General features: G+C 40.2%; 1 protein-coding gene across 1 annotated transcript; it reads right to left on the minus strand.

Annotated features, from left to right (window-relative positions):
• Positions 1-577: 577 nt before the first annotated feature.
• itpkcb (inositol-trisphosphate 3-kinase Cb) lies at positions 578-18906 on the minus strand. Its single transcript, XM_042413300.1, has 8 exons — positions 18192-18906; positions 14340-15542; positions 4474-4573; positions 4162-4375; positions 3532-3736; positions 3057-3158; positions 2793-2864; positions 578-2659 (listed from the first exon to the last, which is right to left on the minus strand). The coding sequence occupies exons 2-8, from the start codon at positions 15510-15512 to the stop codon at positions 2450-2452; spliced, it is 2076 nt and encodes a 691-aa protein (XP_042269234.1). The 5' UTR covers positions 15513-15542; positions 18192-18906; the 3' UTR covers positions 578-2449.
• Between the last annotated feature and the right edge of the window lie 562 nt (positions 18907-19468).

A 19468-nucleotide genomic window follows, 5' to 3' on the forward strand; every position in this document is an offset into this window, starting at 1 on the left:
TCTTTCAGGTTTATAATATAAATTTTCATCACCTGCAATCGATTTAAACAATAAATCGATGTAACATTTTGTCATTGTGATTGTGTAAATGTTTTGGGGTATTTAGTCAAAAAGAATATAGACAATTAGTCGATTAACGGATTGACAGAAAACTAATCATTGATAATTATTTTTAGTCAACTATTTTGATAACTGATTAATTTTTTTAGTAATTTTCTATCAGTCTCAGCTTCTCATATGTGATGATTTAATGTTTTTCTTTGTCAAATGATATTAAACTGATGATCTTTGGGTTTGGGATTGTTGGACAAACAAAAAATGATACATGAAGATGTCACCTTTAACTCTTGGAAATTATAACGGGAATTTTTCACTATTTTCTGACATTTTATAAACATGATGATTAATGGAGACATTAATCAGCAGAGTAATCGATATTTAAAATAACAGTCGCCACCCTGATGGAATATCTTCCCAGTGAGGTCAGAGCAGCAGAAGTGTTTTAATAGACAAATAGTGTATCTGATGTTTGAGTTGTGTGTTTGAAGAGGAAATAAAAAATAGAAAAAAGTCTGAAAACTCTTATTTCCAGTTTATTGCAATCCATGACCTTCTGGACAAAGCAGGGATTTAATATCAATTTTCACCAGTCACACTGCCTTTAAAAATACAAAGTGTGCTTATGAATCCAGTTTACATAGAAAGCACCCAGTTTGAAAACCTGATAGCTTGCAGCCACATTACAAATATAGAGAATTTGTGGGCAGAAGAAATATAATACTTTGTAAACACTACATTATTCCTCTCTCCCAGGTTATGGTCACTGTTCAGAGATGGAAAGACTGAATTCCTGAAGTAGAATTCCAATTTCATTAAGTCAGATGTTTGCGGCACTCATTTAGAAAGCTTGTCTGTACTGGGTGAGCCGCCCACACACACACACACACACACACACACACACACCCACACCCACACCCACACGCACACCCACACACACACACACAGCTTCCCGACACTGTCAAAGGGCGTCTGGAAGATTCACGGCTGTTATGTTTGCCAACCGGCTGCATTCCAATGAAGGAACCTCAAATATGGTCGTAAGCACTTCCTTAATATCTGAATATAACAATGTCACATATTCTTGTTGCTATTTTCTTTGTAAACCCTCAACAATTCAAACTGTTTAGTGTAGCTAAATGAGGTTTAAAGCATCGTCCTCGTGATTTACAGTTGATATTCTCGTATTCGATTATGCGTCATCCCTAGAATCATAAGATGTTGAAATTTTCCAGTTTCAAGATCACATGTAGGTTGATACATAGGTGAAACTTCACAAAAGCCTAGACTAAGACTAATCAGTTTAAATCAGGTAATTCCAGTTTTCATTTCACCCGTTTACACCAGTTTAGTGTAAGACTCTGTAGCCTCCCTGGAAATCTATGAGCAACACTGATCAGAGAGAACTGAGCGTTTGTAAACTCAGTGTTTGAGTGCTGCTTCCCATCTTAACGCACAAAGAGGCACCGCTTGTTTTGTTCAATGGCTTTGTGAGGATCCATAGTGCAACAAATTCCAGACAAACAAGGCTGCCAAGCCGCTTACTGTACAAATTAAATGAAGAAAAAATTATCCCAGACACTTTCACTACATTATCATACAAAAATCCAATTTAGAAAACACTTTCAGTTTCTATCAGAAGTTCAACTTTGGGATTAAATGTAAATCAGTTAATACTTGGGTGAACTCTTTGGAAGAAAAATAGCAGGAGTCCACTTGCACTGGAATGATCACACAGCTCTTTCTTTAAAAATGCTAGGCACAGAATTGTACAAACAAGGTAAGCAGGTTATACCAAGGCCAGAAAAAAATTAAATTAAATTGTATTTACACACTTGAGTTAGTTTACACGTGGTTTGACCAGTGTTTTAGTGTTGCTGTATACTTGCACTTAAACATCAAAAGTTCAAAAAGTGGTCCATGACAAAAATAAAACTCCCATTACACCAGTTCCTCGAAGGCAGTGTAAAATACCTCTGCATCAAGTTCCTGGTTATGAGAGTGCTATGTGCACATCTAACCAGCAGGGGGAGGTGGTGATGAGGGAGATGGGATATTTTACATGTGTCCCTTTGCAGGCAAAAGTGAGTCACAAGTCCATAAACTCAAGACTGTCAAAAAGAGTCTCAGAGACAAACGGAGCACGATGCACGATGTCGGCCTTTGGCAAATTCAACTTTGCAATAAAAATTCTGTCTTGTTTCCTCTTCTTGCACAGGTACAACTGGAATAAGACATTTGGATATTTTGCATCACGGTGTGTGTTTGAAAAAGTACTCAAATTGATCTTCTAATGATTCCATCCTTTTCTTCAAATTCTTCTGCTCCTGCATCTCTTCTACCATCAGAACTTGGGGGTCCATCGTTCACTCATGTCCTCCTGTCTTCCCTCTCAGGGCGTCTGTGGGAGCATACTACTTAAGATGTCTATGAGGTTGTCCAGTCCCCACAGGTAACCGTCCTCCCTGTTGCCCTCCACCCAGGGGGTCCTGTGGTCTAAGGTACGAGGGGGCGGCACGGGAACCGTCTTCCCGAAGTCGATCATCCACACTCTGGCTTTCCCCGAAGCGTCGTGCACGAACAGAAGAGAGCTGCCCACGACCTGCGACGACAAACCGGTGAGACAGGTGAGTTTAGGCATGCGAGCGATTCACTACAGAAGCGGTGATGAGATCACAAATCTTCAACTCGGCCAACAGGTTTTTTGGAACATGAAAACTGCGAGTGTGTCTCACCTCGTGTGTCCTGAAGAAGTGCGACTGCTCCAGCGCTGAGCGAAGCTCCTCCAGCCGCTGCAGGTAGAGTTTCTAAAAGAAAAAGTGAGTTTAAAAGTTAGAGGTGTAGAGCAGCAGGATGTGAGAACAGAAACAAAAAGGAAGTTAATCTTTAGACTCACTAACCTTAGGTCAACAGTGAGTCTAAAGCCTTTCTTCTTAATATTCATAAAGATAAAAATATCACTGACTTTTGATGAATCATGTGGTGAAGTGGAAACTTACCAGAATTTGAGTGTTTCCATTGACAAAGTCCTCCAAAGCCTGCATCACTTGCTCTCTGTGTTTTGTCTTCTTAAAGTTGGTGTTGCAGGTCCCGTCAGCTTTCTGCAGAAAAAAAAAGAAGATAAGATACAGTTTAGCTTGTTTGTACTACCCCTATTTTTTTTTTCTCTAAGTCGGATATTTTCATTCATGTCCAAGTAACATGCAAATTGGTACAACCTGATATACCAGATAATAACCAGCCCTGTATTTATTGTCAAAAGAACAAACAGTCTCTTTGTGGCTGCACATCCAGCCAAAACATTTAATAGACTGTGTTGTTTTCAAATTCCACTTCAGTATGTGCACTTTCCTGATGACACTGATAAATATTTACTCTCATTGATCGGTTTACTTCCTGCACAAACTATTTGTTCTCTTCACTAACACTGACTAACACAGTTAGGCATGTTCAAAGCGCTGGACGACATCTGACCTTAATGCCTTCGATGCGGAAGCCCAGAGTGGCTGTGGAGCTGAGCGTCTCCCTCCACTGCATGTATCTAGGTTTGAGGACGCCTTGCTGGGTCCTCTCCTGCTCTGTCGGGGCCCCGGGGTCCACCGCGACCATCTTCTCATACATGTCCTTCCGCAAACGTGGACGCTCTCTGGCTTTTATCAGCTCCTCCTCCAAATACGTCCTGATGCGAAAAAACGGAAAACATGTAATTAAAACTTTTATTTAATCAAGTTTCTGCTTTTATGCATTTTATTTTCCTTCCCCTCGCTCGCTATTTGAATCTTTTTTTTCTCTGTACTGATTTTTTGTTCTTATTGAGATGTCTATTGTAATTTCACTGTTTTAGTCTCACTGTTCTCTTATTTTAATCCTGTGAAGCATTTAGTTGACTTCATGTTCTAAACAGTGCTGTACAAAGAGTTATTACTACTATAACGAAGCAGATCACCGATGGGAGTGAACTGTTTATAAAAGATTATTATTCAAAGCTCACAGTATCTGCCAAAAAACCCCACAAGATAAGCTCTGATAATTTGTCTTCTGCAGTCGACATCATGTTGAAAAATGTTTGTCACACTGGTTTCTTCATCCAGTGTTGATGCTTACCTGCTGCCCATCTTACAGTCCATGATGGACGGTGAGTCAAAGTCAGCCAGCAGGTCATCCATCAGGTTGTAGTCCTGCTCATCTCTCTGCACTACACCATAATAACCAGGCACATATGGGCGCAGAGTGTCCTTCATCAGCTCCTGTAGGCACAGCTGCTCACACTCACAGTATCGCTTCAACAAGCGCCCGAACTCACCAGCCTGGAAGTTACCTTAATGAAGGAGACAGACAGACGAGGAAGATTAAAGACTGAGGATAAAGGAGTGCATGTATAGGTATGTTATGCACAGACAGTGTATATCTGCATACCTGCATGGCCAGCTAGCTGCACCCACGGGTAACGCTTCTTGAAGGACACGACGAAGGGGGACCAGTGAACCATGGTCTTCAACTTCTGCCAAGACTTATTCTGGGAAAAGGAAAACAAAATTCATTGTCAAACAAACCAGGATGTTGGTCACACAAATGACAAATCTGAACCACTGACTAATCAGCGTGGTTTCAAACAAAGCATTGAGCTAAATACAGACAAGTAGGCATGATTATCCATTAAAGGAAAACACACCCTGTAGTGAGAGCATACTGACACACATACACACACAACTCAGTAGACATTGGACAGATCCTCCCCTTTAGACAAGGCCAGGTGCACGACGTACGTGACAAAAGCCATTCATAAAACATTTACCAAAGCCTCCACTGGGGTGTCGTAAAACAGGGCCATACTGTCTGAAACTGTGTGTGTGTGTGTGTGTATATAATGGTTATCTGTGTTGGGAAACACCAGAGCAAGGACAGTGTGCAACAGGGGCTTTGACGCAAGTATTCTGAAACCGATTGATTAAAACATGTGTGTGGGAAATCACAACAAACCCACAGCCAGTTTAGGATGTGTGTATGTGGGTTTGTTATACATTATATTACAGCATGTACTTTTCATCATTCCTGTACTTTTTTATGTGTGTCATACTCAGATGAATGTTTAACAAAGAAACACTGATGATAGAAAACACATGTGAGAAGCCAAATAGGATGATGTGAGTAATAAAGTGATAAAATTAATCTTTTTATAGCTGAATAATTTCTGTCAACGTCTGCGCTCCTCCCTGCCGGGCCTGCAGTATCTCTGCCATGTTTACATGTCAGCCTATCTCTGCCGTCCTCAGATGCGTTCTTTCCACAGCTGCTGTGTTGAAACTCTGTCACAATAAAACAGGAATATACACACACAGCGGAAACAGCGAGTCTGTGTTTACCTGACAAACAGGCTTTATTTGAGTTGAAAGAGTGCTGTTTTGTAACTCAAAAGTTTAACAAGCTTCTTAATATGAGCGATGGAGTCCTACATGTATACAAAATAATCTGTTTAGAGGTTTTGAGTGTTTTACTTTGCGAAGTTGTGAATATGTAATCAAGAGAGACATTTCATTTTTCAGGAGCTTTAACCATTTTAAAGTCCAGAATTAAGACAGAAAAGAGCTTTTACTACATATATTATGGGCTATTTACTTGCAACTTAATTTTTCAAAGTGACCAAAAATATTTGCACCATCCCTTAGTCATTAATGAGATATAAAATAAACACCTACATCTTGGATGGAGTTGCATATAGTTTGACTACAAGATAAAGAATGAAACCATCATAACTCAACATAAATCATAATGGTAACACTTAATAATTAAAGTCCTCCTATTTAACATTTATAAACAGTATATAAACATGTAATTAATGGTATATAACACACTATAATATAGTTGTAAGGATGTTTTCTAAGTGTTTATTAATGTAAAGTATTTATTAACTATAATTTCTTCTATGAATACATATTATACAGTATTACAACTGTATTTTACTGTATTTTCATTCACCATACATCAGCATCCAGTTATGGGAGGAGTTATAGTTGTTGACAAATATCTGCTTACAACAACATTATAGTGTGTTATAAACCATTTATTAACTGTTTATATTCTGCTTACAAAGGCTAAATAGAAGGACTTAAAGTGTTGCTAATAAGATTTGATGTATTTAACATAAACAATTAATATTGCCACCAGTTTCTTTCATCAACATCATTAATTCTACACATGTAAAAATATTACAGGTGACTCATGTGACTACAGTCTTAGTCCTGAAATGGATTTGAAATGAAGAGGGTTGAAAACTAGACTTTCTGACTGTATTCTCTAACTGTGTATTGGTTCACTATGGGAGGGAATTTGTGTACAACAGGTTTGTGCTTCGTCAGACAGCTGGTCAATGTCAGGAGTTGAGTAATGAGAGTGAATGCTAGACACCTGTGACCTGATCCTTCAATCGCATCAACAGATTAATCCCAATATAACCTCTGCTGCGTCAGGATGAAGAGCGGTGATGAAACAGACTGCATTTTATCAAATTTGCAACATGCAAATTGTTATTTGCAATACGAGATGATTTCATCTGATTCACATGTCTCTGCAATTTGTCACTGAAAATTAAACTTTTTTTCCTCTTCTTTTTCCATAATCCTCTCCCTGCTTCAGCGAGGGTGTAAACTACAACATGAGTCTTTATGACGTTTATTTCTTTACTTCCCCACTGTGTTTCTCCTGGAATTCGAAACATTATCTCCCCCCAAGATATCTCCTCTACAGGGATGAGGTGGTGTCTTTTCTTTGTGCTAGGTTCTTCTATCTCCCTGGATTTGGTTGAGTTTGTTATTTCACTCAGGATTCTTTCAAAGCAAGTGAACGCACCAGTATCCAACATTAAACTCGAGAGGCTGAAAATAAATAATGAAAAAAACAGGGAAAAACCCCACCTCCTTGTGTTTCCAGTATTTATCCTTGTTTCTCTGTTTCCAGCAGGACAGTTTTAACTGAGCTTTACAACAACTAACCCCTAATAACCTTAACCCACATAACAACACAACAAGCAGTCCACCTTCAGACACTCCAACCCGGTCAGAACAGTAAAAGTGCTACTGTAAGGGATAATTATGAGCCTGTTGTGTAAAGTTCAAAACACAAGAGTCCACCTCTCTGATTGGAGGAAGCAACAGACATACATGTACAGATCTGCTCCTTTAAAAGAACAGGGTTGTACTTGACAGTGAGGACATATTTAAACTAATCATTTAAGTAAGAAAATAGATTTTTGTCATTGTTGGTGTCTGTAGATCTGTTTTTCTTTTATTAAGTTAAATACATTTCATGTACAATCACATGATATTTATAATTAAACTGTCAAAGATTGATATTTCCTGACTGCTGGACCAACAAACAGTGGTTACTGTAAACAGACTGAGATCTGCTTTATAAAACACTGCAGTCCAAAAATAATCTGCTGAAATAGCATCCGTTTATGGAAAAAACACATACTATGTTTACCCATCAGATTACCTCAGCTTCTTTATATTTTAGCTATAATTAGCAGTATCTGTGCTCCTCTGAAGAAGACGTCAGTGACAGATGAAAGCCCAGGAGGGGGGGGGACAGGAGAGGAAATCTTCAGCCTCTCCTCTTTCACTTCTATTATCCACATGCCATCAAGCTCTCTCTCTAATTGCTTCAAGCTGACAGCTTAATGTGTTGCTTCTGTGGGGTCAAATGTATCTGCCTAATATCACCAGACGCTGTAAGAGCTAATGCTGCTAATGTTCTGCATGAAGGCGTTTTTTGAGAAAAAGGTTTTGATAAATGCTGAGAATCCCTACAGACTATGTGTAAAAAGCCTGGATTGTTGCTTCGGTTTAAACTGTTGTGCGCTGCTCTCTCACTTTGTCTCTTCATCCCACACATTTGTGCATTTTAAAGACACAGAGGTTACATTTCACCTCACACTGTCCAACCTTCACCATCTCCGCTTTCTCTTTATGCATTCCCGTCCAGAGTTATATAACTCACCTACATATATATAACAGTTTCATTTCATCATTCTTTGTTTTATAAGCTTCCTTCTCATTCCCCAAAGCTTCAATGCTGACAAAAGTGCTCCATCAACCTATTTCTCCCTTTTTTTCCAGTTATTTTTGGATTTTCAACATTATTTTGTCCTCCTAATGGCCTTCTTTTCTTTTCTTTACTCTCATCACAATCGTTCTCTCGGATATTTTTAAGCCCAATTGTCTTGTCTACTAGACTTTTGGGTTGGCAGGGTTACCAGGGATCTCTGGTGCCTGAAGCACACACATACACACACACTCCTCTGTGGTTCACATGACAATGGTCATTCTGGGAGATGTCACATTGACCACAACAATGCTCATTTATAGTCTTCCCCACTTCCTCTTCACCTTTCACACATGCACACGTTCAAGCGTGATATGCCTTGGTGAAAAATGACCATCACTCGAAAGTTAGTCTTTATTAACTCTCTTACAGCGCTGTCAACTAATCCAGTTCCCAAACAAGATGGATGAGCATGAAGTGTGTCTAAATTTAATGTCAGCACACAGAAATATTGATAACAGTTTCCTATGTTTGGTGGGATAGTTTTAAAAGTATTTTAAAACTCCACTGTATTGGGAGTGGAGGGTTAAACTGAGGGCACCGTCATCTTAAGTTCATCAGTGTACTTTTCCTCTGGAAAGCTGCCTGGCACAGTAAACTTTCAGATACGGAAAAAGTTTATGAGGTACTCAAAGCGAAAGGTAATGCAATCGAACACAACAGTGCTGCAATAAATGCCACCTATATGAACATCATAAAGTTCCGTTTCTCTTTCAGAAAGGTGTTGGTCAATTTTGAGGGATGTAGTTAGTGGTGCTGTGTATTGCAATACGACGAGTGTCTCTAACATTTAGTTGTTAAGTAAGTGGTGTAAACATATATAATAATATCAAAATCACCTCTCAATATAAATCATTAGTTTTAGCAAGATGTACCTGATAAAGTGGCAAGAAATTTGGACTGATTGCATAAATTACCCCGACAGTATTACAGCCTGAAGCATGATGATCCTGCTGGTTGGCTTACTGGCTTCTTAGAGAGATCATCACAGCTACAGTGTGTGCAGACTGCGCCAGACAACAGTCACATTACTGTAGCTGCAAGAGACCGGGACTATCAATCACATTATATTTGATTACCCAAACCTGTCTCCTGCATTTGAATGTGCCCTTCTATCTTCTCTCTGAAGAAACCATTAGCAAATACGTATGGCCGTCTGTATTCAAATCTCTGGATAAATTTGTCGCCTTCTATTTCTTACCTGGCACACAGAGCAATAGTGTAGGAGGAGGCAGGCGCTGACACAGGCACACACGGCCCCAGAGACGAAGCGAGAACGCAGCCAGCACAAAATACCCTGCACCATCAGCATGGGGTCTCCACAGATGAGCCCTGGCAGGGCCGTGTGCCTCTCTGTTGTCATTGGATCCCTCACAACCATCTATTACCTTCTTCCACCAAGTCTACTGTTAGCCCCTGGCTAATGCTCTGTCTAACTCCAGTTACTTTAGCTTCAGTCAGTCTGTTAACCTTCCTGTAAACTTGTATAGGCTTGTGTTGCCTGGTAAATAATCCTCCTCTGATATAAGCTCACACTGATCTCCTCTCCTTCTCTTCAACCTCTTTTTATGTCATACCAATTCAAAATTTCTCCTGTTTCAACATCCTGCCACTCCTCCCTTCCTCCCTTAACACTTTCTCAATGCTTGATATCTTCTCCGTTGTCAACTTAATGCTGTCGTTTTTCTCTCTTTCTGCCAAGGCCATCTGTCTGCTTGAACTACTCCCCTTTCCTTGTACTTCCTCCCCTAAATCATTCACCCTCTCTCCCCTGGAGCTACTAACCTTCACACACTGAGCTGTCTTCTCTTTCTCTCAATAACCTTTGTTCTTCTCTCCTCTCTCTCTCTCTCTCTCTATCCCCTAATCCTCACAGGGCCTATCCTGAGCCCCACGCTGAGCCAATCTCCTGCCAGATTCATGACTGACTGGCAGCATGGGGGTAGGGACAACAGGCCTTCCCATACCCTCCCAGTGCTTTCCTTTTGTCTGCATGACAAATTCCTCGGCACTATGTAACCTACAGAGGTGTGTGTATATGTGTGTGTGTGTGTGTGTGTGTATGTGGAGACAAAGCCGAACCTGTCAGACAACTATCATCAGCTACAGGAGTGGCTACATATATATACACACTCAGTGTGTTTCCAGGTACTGTCAAGAGCTCTTTTCTCAAAACTAGTTTATATGAAACCACATCCCTTTCCCCCCTCAACTCTTCAGTTTTCAAGCAGCTCAGCTGTGTGGCGAATCCTTGAAGGTATGGAAGATGGCACAGTTTTAAACGTCATTGGAAAAGAGTCTTCAGATAAAATTAAAGAAACATTTGCCTTTTAGTCTTTGCCGTTGTGACAGTACTGATTATTACAGTATTTTCTTGGAGCTTGTCTGTGTGTCTTCTCATTGTATAAAATGTTAAATTGTATGTTTATCACTGCTGAAACAATTAATCCTCAACAATTTGGATAATCAAGTACTCGTTTATGCCATTTATCAATAAAAAATACCAGATATTTGCTGTTAATGTCACCATGAGTGTAGCTGTTGTATGTTGTATTGTGAGTTCTGTGTGTCATCCTGTGGTTTTTTTTTGTTTTTTTTAAAGGAATAGCTGATGTGATACAACAGCTACGGAGATCCAAAAAGCACTAACTGCATGGAGTTTCATTTTATTTCCTTTTTAACACTGCAGCGTGGATTCAAATTTCGCTTGCACACACCAGCATGTATATGTCTGCTGTGGGAGTGATGTGTGGGACTTCTGTATAATGAGTAGTACGGAAAACAAGTCCACAATTGTGGCTCGTGTGAATAAGCATGCATAAATAAAAAGAATCATCATCACGTGTAGGCCACATGTTCGAAGTTTCGGTGACTGTTTTTGTCTGTTTGTGTTCCATCTTTACTCAGCTTACACTAATTTTCCTTGTTTTCTGTTCCACTGTGTGTCTCAGGGTGTTTCGGGGGAAATTATTAAGCTTTTGTGCACGGCCGAATGTGGGGGGAGAAACTGTGTCTCATATGGGAGAGAGAGAGTAAGATATTAGTAGTATTGTTTGACTGAGGAGACATTTGTGGGCATTTACATCTAATAATATTCAAATGTCAGGGACAGAGTAGATACTGTCGGTGTGAAAGAGAGAACAAGGCAAGGAGAGAGAGAGAAAAAAAAAAGTACCATATATGGCAAAGACGTCGCCTAGCAACCGGCTCTGCCTTCAGCCCTATTTTCCATGACACACACTGAACACTGAATGCAAGCACGGCATCGCAGCGAGAGTGTGTGTGTCTCTGGGTATGCATGTGTGTGCAAGTATTTGCTCACGTCACCAAGTGTACCAAATGTAACTGGTTTGGCTGGGAGCTGACAGCATGGCCACAGCTTTTTAAAGCCAACAACAACAATAATAACACACGCCCTCATTCTATTAGTTACTGTGCAACCGACAACTGAGCTTTTACTCAACTGCGGGAGGACAAAACATGCCCGTTAAGACCCTGCTCTTTTCAGAAACCAGCGTCATCCTGTTTCTTACGACAACTCAAATGCAACTCCTCAGGTTGCTTATTTCCTGGCTGTTAGTGTAATAGCCAGGAAGTTACTCTGACCACTGATCTCTTAATTCAAATGAGCATTACTGTAAATTATAGCCAACCAATACATTTTCCATGTGGAGAAATGTCTGTTTGAATGTGACGGAGGTAGTCCAATGATTGAGCTCAAAATCAAAGACTGACGCAGGGACAGAAAATACAATAGAGACACATTAATGGGAGCTGGATTGTTCTTTTTTGTAACATTTATATTAAAAAACATTGGAAATCCACGTCTAATTCAACATTACAACACTGGATTAAGGGAATAATAACCAATTTAAAAACATACTGGGAGAAGTCTGAAGCCCAGACATTAAATTGGTAATCTGAGGCTTTAGGATGTATAATAGGATGATAATAATGAAGCCAGAATTTGTGTGGGCTGATCAAAATGTTTAATACAGCTGCAACAATTAGTCGATTAATTCATTAGTCAATCAACGGAAAATTAATTGCCATCTATTTTGATAGCTGATGCATCATTTTGAGTCATTTTGTAAGAATAAAATACAAAAATTCTCTCATTCCAGCTTCTTAAATGTTAATATTTTCTGTTTTTTTTAGTCCTCTGTGATAGTTAATTGAATATCTTTGGGTTGTGGACTGTTGATCGAAACACAAAAAGACCTTTTGCACCTTGGGCTTTTTTCACCATTTTCTGACATTTTATAGACCAAACCAAATCTAAACCAATTAACTGAGAAAAAATTATCAACAGATTGATCCATAATGAAAACAATCGTTAGTTGCTGCCCTAATGTTTAGACTGGTTTGACGATAGACGGGTGTGCTCATATACAGGAAGATTTAAATTTGTCTTATGTTCACTTATGTACATCAATTAAGCTAACAAGATATTAAGATACAGAGATTGTTTGTTTCTGTTGATATGAGCTACATAAAATCTTACATAAAAAAGCAAAGCTATGCTAATTACACACTGCTGACTGTATTTTTAGACATGTGTAGACCTGAGCACGCTCATTCTGTCACACATGTGCAAACACTTGAGAATTAGTTCCCTCTCAGTGGAAAAAAAGAAATTAAATACCAGACAAGGGTGGATCGTTCATTATGAAAAAATAACTGGGCCTATATTATTAAAAAATATGAGCCCAACTTCTTCCGGGTTTCTAGGTTTTGGGCAGGGCAGTATGTTTATTAGCATGTGGACAATTCATCTTTCAATGTGTGCGCTCAGTGACGTGGCCTAAATGGGACATCTTGACATTCAGGATTCACACATTGCCGGGAAAAGAGGAGGAGATACTGGAAGACTGTCTCCAGTGGACACATCCTGTTTTTAAGACTAGTGTCATTCCAAGCATTTCTACTCAAAGCCTCCTGACTCAGCGGGGGAAACATCACAACTTCCTACTTGGAAACTTTAAATTGAATCTTGGGTGGAAGAAAGAAAAAACCCAGCACCTCTTGTAGCAGAGTCAACGTCTAGATCGCTCTGATAGCAGTTGTTTAGTCTACTGTATATGTACAATAACAGCTGAAGTGGCAACTGTAATGTGATGACAAGTTATTCAAACATGCACCCAGACAGTGTTTAAATGATCCTACGGCTGAGCTCAGCAAAGCCATGGGAGTTAAGGGACAGAGGCGTGGGGGTTAGAGATAAGAGCCAGTTTCCTCTTCTTTGGTTCAAATTTGTTAGAGTCATGTTCCATTTATCAGGGTGGTGCAAACCCGAGTGTGAGACTTAATTTGAATGACACATTAGATAAATGGTTTCAAATGAAAAACTTTTCAATTTCAATATTCAAATTTTTTTTTTAGTTCTTTAAAACAAACAAATTCACCGAAACCAAATGAGGTACGCACATTGTTCTGACTCACTGATGGCTTCTTTTATTTAATTTGCACACCAGCACTTCAGGGATCATTCTATTGTGATCAGTGTGTCATAGTTTGAACAGCTGTTAGAGTACATCTGACCCCTGACATGCACTTTAAACCTGTGACTTGACCGACATCAATGTGACGAACGTGACATCTGGAAGTGTATATTCCACTGACAGTGACTGATGTGACGGTCATTGTGCAATGTGTGCTTGTGCACATCGTCTGGGTAAAGGTCCAAAGAAAAAATGGAAATACATGTGTGTCTTCATTCTCCTCTGAGCCATCTGATGAACAAAGTGCCTGTGATTAAATCTCTTACAGGATATAGGCTTGTTGACCTGTATGTGCCCTGTGTGCACATGTAGTGTGTGCATGGATTTGTACATGTTAACATCCATTATATCACCTTGGTTTTCTCTAACTGCTTCTTATATAGCTGTTTAGTATTTTTTTGCATCTGACAACAAGGTTTGTTCAGTTGATGAATGGCCCTTAAGCACATGTCTGCCTTGGTTTACCGTCAATTTCCCAATATTAACATTTGCTATTTTTTTCTATCCAAATCAGTAAGACTAGTTTATGTTTTTTGTCTAGGAGTACAGCTGTGGGTGTTTTATTAGTCAATAAATATTAAAGAAACACTTAGAATCAACAGCACTCATGTGATTGTTAATAACTGGACTGCACAGAGCATTTTAAGAAATTGAATTGTTGAGGAAAAAGTAGAGACTCACCCCTGAACCGTCGTCCGGGCTGCACAGAGACCGGGCCGGAGACAGACTGGACTCGATGTCGCTCCCGGTAAAGTCGTCCTCGGACTCCTCGAAGGAAGAGGCGGAGGACAAGCCGATGGAGGACGAGTTTGACAGCTTCCTCGGTGATCGCATCAGCGCAGGGGACCCTCCGCAGCCGCTGTCCGAGCAGGGAGACTCGTCATCGGGGTGAGGATCCAAACACGACCCGGCGCTGAGCTCCGTTGGCACGGTCAGCAGTGTCGGTGTCCCCGTAGAGCGGCTGGGACTGGGGTCCCTGGTTATGATGAGTTTCGGTATGGTGCCCGGGAAACTTTGGCCTCTTGGAAGACTCTGGGGCGCCTGATCAGAGTCATCTCTTGCCTCAGTTTCATCCGGACAACAGTTGTTTTGGTCACCGGTCGCTTTAGGCGGACATGAAACGGTAGTACAGTCGCTTTTTGTCATTTCACCAACAGCGTGATCGTCCGGTATCGACAGTCCAGTATCCAGAGGTTTATCCGAGAGCAAGCTAGACAAAGTCCGCTCCGTGTCCGGGTCAGAGGTGAGCAGCGGGGCTGAACTCTGACTAGTCCCCGTTAATTCCCCAACTTCAGACACAATCCGACCCTGGTTGTTTCCCCCCAGTGGCTGATCTTCCATGGCCCTCGTCGGGGGATCCGAGGCATTGTCCTCTCGGCCGGGTTTCGGCTCCTCACAGCCCGCAGCAGCGCTGACTTCACCGGTCCGTGTTTCCAAACCTGACGCATCGGACGAGCCAACCGTCGCCTCTCGGTTCACAGCGTCAGCATCGGTACTAACATGCAGGCCGGACGGTGTCTCAAAACAACCCGGGGCTCCTCGGTGCTCCCCAACCGCCGACACAACCTCGTCCCGCGGCAACTTTCCTACTCTATGATCGCGGTGCGTTGCTGGATCTCCGGCTCCGTTTCCGCAACCTAAATCCCTTTCTGTTTGGCTAGAGTCTCGCTTTCTCCTACCAAGACAAGACAACACTTTGTTTTTCATCGGATTCCTGTTTAACTGGTCACCATGTCGCTTTTCTCTGCTCCTAAATCTGCGGATCCGGAGCCGCTGGGCTGTCTCTCCTGCTTTCCATTTCGCTGTGCCTGGAGTGGAGGTGCTGTGCGATAGATCTGAGCGAGTTTGGCCCATCCCGCATGCCGTAGTAGTAGTAGTAGGCAACTGAAACAGACACACCAGACATGAGAAGGGACACACCCTCAATGGTTGATTTTGAAGATAGTTGAAACCACTTAAACCATGACTCCTACAATGTACAGTAAGCCATTAGTCACAAAATCCATTTATTAAGCCTGGGAAATCTTAAATTGACACACCCCTTAACTGCATCTGAGGATTGGTCATATCTGTCAGAGCAAACACATTATGAGTAATGTAATGAACACATTAACTGCATGACCAATAGATAATACACTGTGTCACACCTTTCCTTTTACTCCATTTATCAAGACTGATATTGTAATCATTAACAGCACACATAAAGCTCCTGGATATTGTCAACAGTCCCAGTAAACATTCGCCGTCATTAATCACAGTGTTTTGGTTCAACGGTGGTAATTAATCTGTGATTTAGCAGGTCAGATTTACAGATAGTATGTCCTGGGGCAGGCCAAAGGACAGAGAAACTAACAGCACAACAACTTGCACTTAGAGTATATTTATAGGAGAATTTTGCAGAATTAGTGATTTAACTTCTGATATTAAAAGAGATCATTGCAGAGAAATTCAAAGTTTCAGACTGATTTTCATCAGTGTAACACTGCCCTCCTGTGTCTGGACACTGTCCTTCACCAGTTGGTTTGTTTCATCACATCACAACATCATTTCAACACATTACTTTAGATCTAAATGGCTGTCTGTAAAAGGTCTTGTTTCATTAAAAATGCCAAAAAGTCAACTCGAAAAGCAATAGCTGTATAGGAAAAGAAAGTTTAAATGTGTCCTGGGTAAAAAATAGAAGAATATGTTGACTAAAATATATTTACAACACTGTTTTCAAGCAAGCCTTCACAATAAGCAAGGGGTGGCTGCAACCAATGATTGCTTTCATTATCAATTAGAGCTGCAACAAGTAATCAATAAATCAAGTAGTCAATCTAAAGAAAATTAAATCGACAACTATTTTGATAATCTATTAATCTTTTCAGTCCTTTTTCAAGCAAAAATGCCAAATGTTCTTTGGTTCCAGATTCTCAAATGTGACAGTAAATTGAGTATCTTAAGATTTTGGACTGCTAGTCTGGCAAAACAAGTACATTGAAGACATCACTGTGGACGCTCTGACAAATTGTGAATGCCATTTTTTAAACTATTTTTTAACAATTAACAAAAAAAATCAGCAGATTAATTAATAATTAAAACATTAGCTAGTTTCAGCCCTGTAATCAATTAATGTCTTGATTATTTTTCAATGACTTACTGTGTCTAGAGACAGAAAATAGTAAAAATATCACTTGAGCCCAAAGTGATGTCATCAAATTGCTCATTCGGTTAGACCAAAATATTCAAACAAAAACTGAATGTAAAATGATATAAAAGAAAGAGAAAATAAGAAAATCCCCACATTTTTAGAAGCTAGAACCAGCTAAATAAATTACTTGAACGATACATCAATGATCAAAATAGTCGAATAATTTTCAATCAATCATTTTAATCAATTAATCATCAAATTATTGTTTTTGTGCTATGTGTCCAGCACATACAAGCATGTTAGAAAGCACAGCAAACACACAGTATTTAGGCTTTAGCTTCTGGGTTTGGTCCTTATTGGAGGTAAATAAGATAAGACTGCTAGGTAAATAAGAAATCCTTAAAGAATTCAGTAATTGTAGTCTGCAGGCAGCTATCTTACATGTTGATACTAAAAATAATGGCACCTTTCCTCCTATGAAAGACACATTTAATCATTTTAACAGACATATGGCATCCTAGAAGAATCCAGAGCGTTTTACATGAGACGCAGTGAGCTGCTGAGTGTTTTCACTGTCATGTACTGTGTGACAACGCCACAGTCACCCTGCTGGCTGGAAGGAATGCTCACAGAAAGGAAATGAGACAGGAAGGACAACAATGGAAAGAACAGCTCATCGTGTACAGTACACACACAGACTCTCGAATACACATACACTTTGGCGTAATCAAATATAATTAAAAAATAACCATACATCATGACTCATGCTGGGCTGAATGACTGAGAGACATACAGTCAACAATGAGACACACACTTTACGGAAAATCATTTCATGGCAAACTGATATAAAACACTAAAAATGAGTTAGAGCAGTAAATGAAAGTCATATCCGTCAATCAGTCGCAAACAGTTTATCAATTATCTGCTTGTTGAGATAGGAAAACACACTATGTGGCCACAGTGGATAATACTCGAAACACTTTTACTTTCGAATAAAATATGCATTTTTTTTAAAGAAAATAATACCCACACTACAATGTAAGTTAGTTTGGAAATTAATCACTGAGATGTGAAGGTTTGAAGTTCACATTTGAAGACAGAGTTTGCTGTTTTACCTAATGTTGCTTGATGAAGTTCAGGGTGGCATTTTTGACTTAAATATGTACATTTAGTGAAACTTTGATCCTAGATTAGACACAAAACAACGATATATAGTCTATAAAAGTAATCAGGACTGGCTTAAAGATTAAAAGACTAGTTTCTGATAAAAGCGACTGAATGTGTCCTTCATCAACTTTAACTTTGACGACAGCTTTTTGACAACCAAACTGATTAATAATGGAACTAACACACAACAAAACATCCCAATAAACATAAGACAATGATTTGTCAAAACCTACCAGACGGATCCTGTGTTCCTCCTCTGCTGTTAGTTCGAGGCAGCTGTTAAAAGGTTGGCTGGATGTGAAGGTTTATAACTTACAGCAGGGGTGTGAAGGGGATGTGCCTGCGGCTTATCTATGTGCAATGTTGCTGTGTGTGTTACTGTGGTTTATGTGAAAGAGGAAACGCTTGTCAAAACAGGAGCAGGTCTTTAAACCGGCTAACGTTCAAGCTCTGCTGCTAACACAGACTACCGTTAGGTTAGCTAGCTAAACTCAGGTTAAATAAAGTCTGCTAAAACGCGACGTTGTCCTTACATACATTGATTAGGAAGTGAAACAGTTCGTAGTTGAGGAAAAATGTTAACACCCAAATGTTAAGTTTTATATACTGTGTCTAAAACATTTAGTAACGGTCGGCCTGTCAGTTGGATTTAAAAGTGCTGCCTTCAACTGCTCCCCTTAATGTCTGCTTCTTCTTCTTCTTTGAGGTTTAAAGGTCCAGTGTGTAGGATTTAGGGGCTTCTAGCGGTGAAGTCGCAGATTGCAATCAACTGAATACCCCTCCTCTTCATGGATGTATAAAGGGAACTGGATACATCGTCCGAGGCATGGCTGAGCCCCGTTCATTCCTATGAAAGTTGCTCAGCGGTGCATGAAAAAGTTCAACTTCTTCTGCAAACGCACAAGTGACTCTCCTCAGCTGAGCCAGCTACTTCCGGTTTAGCCTTCCGGCTAACTTGAATGGGGATAAAACAATTAAATTGTGCGGCTCTTCTAGACTTTCAAAATGTGATCAGACTGAACAGATCAAATTATGATAGTGAACGAAATCATTTTGCGGGGGTTGTGTGATGCTCAAAAAATTGTATCCGCTGTTTTACAGATGTCTACAATGTAAGTCTATGGGGAAGAGTCTTTTTAGGCCAGTGTGCATCATGTATTGTTGTAATTACGCGGTTTGGTCGCTATGTCAAATTAGCTTCAAAGCCCGGTGCTGTTCCTGTATCAAGTTCTTTTTATACATCCATGCTCCCCTCACCCTTCCCCTTCCAAGCGTGTAGGAGAACCTACGGTGGCTGTGAAAGTCACGAAAAATGTAAAAGGGCCTTTCTAGAGCCAGTGTCTGGTTTGTCCATTCTGGGCTACTGTAGAAACATGGCGGTGCAGCATGGCGACCTCCGTGGAAGAGGACCTGCTCTCTATGTGAGTATAAAGGGCTCATTCATAAAAAACAACAAATCTTGTTTTCATGGGATTATATACTAATTGAAACATATTTTATTCCATTTCTG

The sequence above is a fragment of the Thunnus maccoyii genome, chromosome 6 (genome assembly GCF_910596095.1).
Source record: "Thunnus maccoyii chromosome 6, fThuMac1.1, whole genome shotgun sequence".
Classification (NCBI taxonomy): Eukaryota; Metazoa; Chordata; class Actinopteri; order Scombriformes; family Scombridae; genus Thunnus; species Thunnus maccoyii.

Excerpts from the sequence above, each read along its gene's own strand:
- itpkcb (XM_042413300.1), bottom strand. The coding sequence starts at position 15,512 with ATGGGCCAAACTCGCTCAGATCTATCGCACAGCACCTCCACTCCAGGC. Across the intron at positions 4,376-4,473 it reads GCAGCTAGCTGGCCATGCAG|GTAACTTCCAGGCTGGTGAG; the intron begins GTATGCAGATAT and ends TCCTTCATTAAG. Across the intron at positions 3,159-3,531 it reads TCCGCATCGAAGGCATTAAG|AAAGCTGACGGGACCTGCAA; the intron begins GTCAGATGTCGT and ends TTTTTTCTGCAG.